We start from the raw sequence: 3,587 nt of genomic DNA, 5'->3' as shown, positions 1-3,587 counted from the left end.
GTGAAGGGTGGGAGCCCAAATTAGCAAACTCCAGTGGGCCAGGTGAGGCTGTAGGACCAGGTAGGCCAGGGCCCAGGGAAGGCCTGGCAAATACCCAGCTAAGAGGATGCCTGGCTAAGAGGATGGTGGCGAGGCAGCGCGGCATTGGTCCAGTGCCTGCTCTATGCCTCAAAGTCCGGCTGAACAGTCAAGGCTGGTGCTGCTTGTGGTGCAGGAAGTGGGCCTTGTCCCCCTGGATAGTGATGTCACTGAGCCCCTGGCACTCAGTCCTCGAGGCTCAGGTCATCAGGTGGTGTGTACATGGGCTTGATGTGAGCCCAGCTGCGGGCCTGCTCATCAGCCCAGGCAAGCAGCTCGGCAGCACGGTGCAGAAAGACCATAAGCAGGGTGTGCACATCTCCCTCAGCCGAGTGGGCTGCACTAGGCTCTGCCTGGAAGTAGCGGTGAAAGAGGCTGCCCAGGCTGTAACCCTTGCAGCCCTGGGCCCGGGTGCCATGGCTATGGGCACGGTCCAGGCCCCGCAGTGCTGGCAGTGTATCCAGGCAGGTGGTATCCCGAGGCAGGTGGGCACCTAAGCGCTGTAGCTCCGTGCACAGCAGGGGGAAGTCGTAATCAAAGCCGTTGTGGGCCACAAGGCAGATGGGGCCCTCCTGGCGGCTCAGGAAGGCCTGCAGCGTCCGTACCACGGCCTCGTTGAAGCTGGCCTTCCGGCACTGTGCCAGGCTCTCGCTGCTCAGGCCAGTGATCTCGCTGGCCTTCGAGGTGAAGGGGCGCTCTGGGCACATGCACAGCGTGAGCTTGTCCAGGACCCGGGGCAGTACAGGAATGCCAGCCTCATCACGCTCTGGGTTCTCCAGAGAGGAGCGGTGGACGGCAAAAAGGGAGATCTCAGCAATCTCAGGGTTCACATTGGGGAGCCCAGTGGCTTCCAGGTCCAGGAAGATAAAGGTCTCAGCCCGGGGGACCTCAGACATGGTGTTCTCACAGGGATAGTGACACCTAAAGCTGCTAGAACAAGAGGTACAAAGCCTAAGGGCCAGAGATGAAGATGCCTGGCCCAGCCACCTGCAGGCATCCCAGTGGCTAAGGCTCCAACCCCTCTGGGTCTACTTTGTGCCACCCCCACCCCATCTGATAAGACTTGAGGCTCTAGGAGCAATTTCTGAGGCCCACATCCAGGGAGACTGCTAAGGGGCCTCCAGAGCTAGAACCCAGTGACCAGGGTCTGTTACTTCTGTCCAGGATGAGACCTGCTAGGGGCTCATCACCCCCTCCACTCTGGCCCCCAGCCCCTCCTTGGTCATCTCCATTACCACTTAGTAAATGGCATCAGGAAGATCTGATGTGCCCAGACCCCTGCTCAGAGGCCTCTGCCTCCTGCCTTCAGGTCCATGTCACTGGGAAAGCGGGGAGGTACAGCCCAGGATGGTATCTTCACTGAGACACTGTGGCCAGGAGCCTCAGGCAGAGCCTGCACCCTTAGGGTCAGCTGCCAGGAAGCAGGCACCTGAGAAAGCCTCGGTCATCCCCAGCCTCCCTGGCACCCAAGTGCTGGCCCCAACCTGGCCTCCACCTGCCTGCAGGCTCTCAGTGGCTGTCCTCGCCAACCCAGCCCCGCTGGCTTACCTGGGGCGGACGCTGTGGCGGCTTCCTGGGCTGCTGGGCACCTGTCTCCTGCGCACAGGCTGCTCCAGGCGGCCTTTAATGAGCAGCCGTGGCCCGCCCTCAGCCGCCTGTTGAGCAACAAGGAGGCCTGAGGCCGCAGGACCTGTGTGGCCGGCTCGCCACCCTCTTACTTGCTCACAGCCACCACGATACACGCCCCATGTTTACAAATTGGAAAGCAGGCTCCCAAAGCAGAATCTCCACCAGCCCATTGGCCATGGGCTAAGGACATGTCATCACAAGCACAAGGAGGAAGCCCGAGCCTTCCGCTCAGCCCTCTTTCCAAGTGTGAGCTGGCCGGGCCACAGCAGCTGGGCCTGGCCACTCTGGCTTCAGTGCCCAGCTCCATGCTAGGGAACCTCTCACAAAGGCACAAGGTCTCTTCTCCAGGGAACAGTTCCCCTTTTCATAGGGGACCAGGCTGCCTCTCGTGAGGATAAGGTGACCTTGGAGTGGGAAAGAAGCACCTGCACACACCATAGTTGGCCATGAAGAAGGGTGTGCTCTAAGGATGGAGTTTCAGTAGCACCCCAGTGACTGGGGGCAGCTTACCCACCTTGTGACCAGGAAGGGGGAATGGTCTCTGCCTCACGGGTACAATGACCCATATCTAAGAATCCTTTAGCAGAGGCTTTGAGTTAAGAGGCAGGGAGGCACGAGGCCTGGCCCTTTGAGCCACGTGGGCTTCAGCTGAGCTGATCCTTCCCCTCTGAAGAATGAGCAATGTGAAGGGTTGGGGGGGGGGGGGCTGCCCCAGCGGCACCCACAGCCTCAGGACCATGGGAGCAAGAGTGAAGCCCAGGCCCTCAGACCTTGGGCTTCAGGGCCTTCCCAGCACACCAGGTTCAGTCAAGGGTGAAGGACAGAGTCAAGGCCAACCCTGGTCCAGGAAGCAGGTGGCATCATCTGAGAACCTCGTTCTTGAGCACTTGGCCTATTAAGTTGGAGCACCTGGGCACTGGTGACCATGGGCCTACCTGTCTCCCCACCTCCCACTGTAGCTGTCTGGGGGATGCCCCAGGCAGGCATCTGAGGCCAAGGGCTCTAGGAGGAGGCCTGGTGCCCGGCTCCCAGAAACCTCCAGTTTGCAGCACCCACCAGAGACTTGGGGAAACAAAGGTGCAGCTGCAGGGAGCAAGGCAGAGAGGGTGCAAGTGAGGCTGGCGGCCAGAATGGGCCTCCCCAGCAGGCCAAGAATTTAGAGGGAGGCCCCTCCCCGACCCCACTTCGGCTTGACCCTGGGCTGAGGAAGGCGGGGGCTCCACCAGTTGCACCTGTTCCTGTGCTAGCAGGGAGGGAGGTGGCTATGACAGGCACACTGCTCAGGAAGATATTGGGTCACCCTGAAAAGCCCAGAGATCAGCTTCCTGGACAACCAGTCAGGTCACCAGTAAGAATTCCCCTGGCTGATACCAGGCACCCTGGAGAGGAGGGAAGTGGAAACATGGGCCGGCCCACTGGAGCCCAGAGGTAGTGTGTGCAAGGGACGGGGATGAGGGACTGCAAGGAGTCCTCACGTGGGACCCTGAGACTGATCACAGGAAGAGGCTGCAGTCGGGGAGGGGGCATGCTCTGGTCACAGGCAGCCAGGTGTCATTGCAAGGTGGAGACTTCCAGCACTTGGCATTGACAAGCTTAACTGGGCAGAGGCAGGGCAAAGAGCGAAGCAACAGGAGCTACTAGTGCCCAGGGCAGACAAGGCACTAGAGGGGCAGGGCCCAGGCCCCCAGGACAGCAAGAGGCTGATGTCAGGTGTGGCCCAGGCCTTGGGATAGCCAGGATGTGAAGGGAGGACTGGGCAGCAGGCACCATGGTCCACTCAGCCCTGGCCAGATAGCAGAAGGAAGGAGGCCGTCACGCAGAGCCATAGAAGCAAAAAGCAGGCTAGAGGCGACTTCTTCTAACCTATGTTTTCTTTTTCT

At 60.4% G+C, this 3,587-nt stretch overlaps 1 protein-coding gene across 2 annotated transcripts; it reads right to left on the bottom strand.

Annotated features, from left to right (window-relative positions):
- On the bottom strand, positions 1-1,664 carry TREX2 (three prime repair exonuclease 2). 2 transcript variants are annotated; one of them, XM_036271426.1, is made up of 2 exons: positions 1,627-1,664; positions 1-1,005 (listed from the first exon to the last, which is right to left on the bottom strand). In XM_036271426.1, exon 2 carries the CDS (start codon positions 972-974, stop codon positions 264-266), a length of 711 nt encoding a protein of 236 aa, XP_036127319.1. In that variant the 5' UTR covers positions 975-1,005; positions 1,627-1,664; the 3' UTR covers positions 1-263. The 2 variants fall into 2 exon arrangements, with proteins under 2 accessions (XP_036127319.1, XP_036127320.1); XM_036271427.1 differs by having other exon boundaries at positions 1-1,008; positions 1,627-1,648.
- Positions 1,665-3,587: the final 1,923 nt, after the last annotated feature.

The sequence above is a fragment of the Molossus molossus genome, unplaced genomic scaffold (assembly GCF_014108415.1).
Source record: "Molossus molossus isolate mMolMol1 unplaced genomic scaffold, mMolMol1.p scaffold_m16_p_2, whole genome shotgun sequence".
Classification (NCBI taxonomy): domain Eukaryota; kingdom Metazoa; phylum Chordata; class Mammalia; order Chiroptera; family Molossidae; genus Molossus; species Molossus molossus.
Note: the sequence above shows the minus strand (reverse complement) of the source record. Positions and strands in the feature narration are given on the sequence as shown.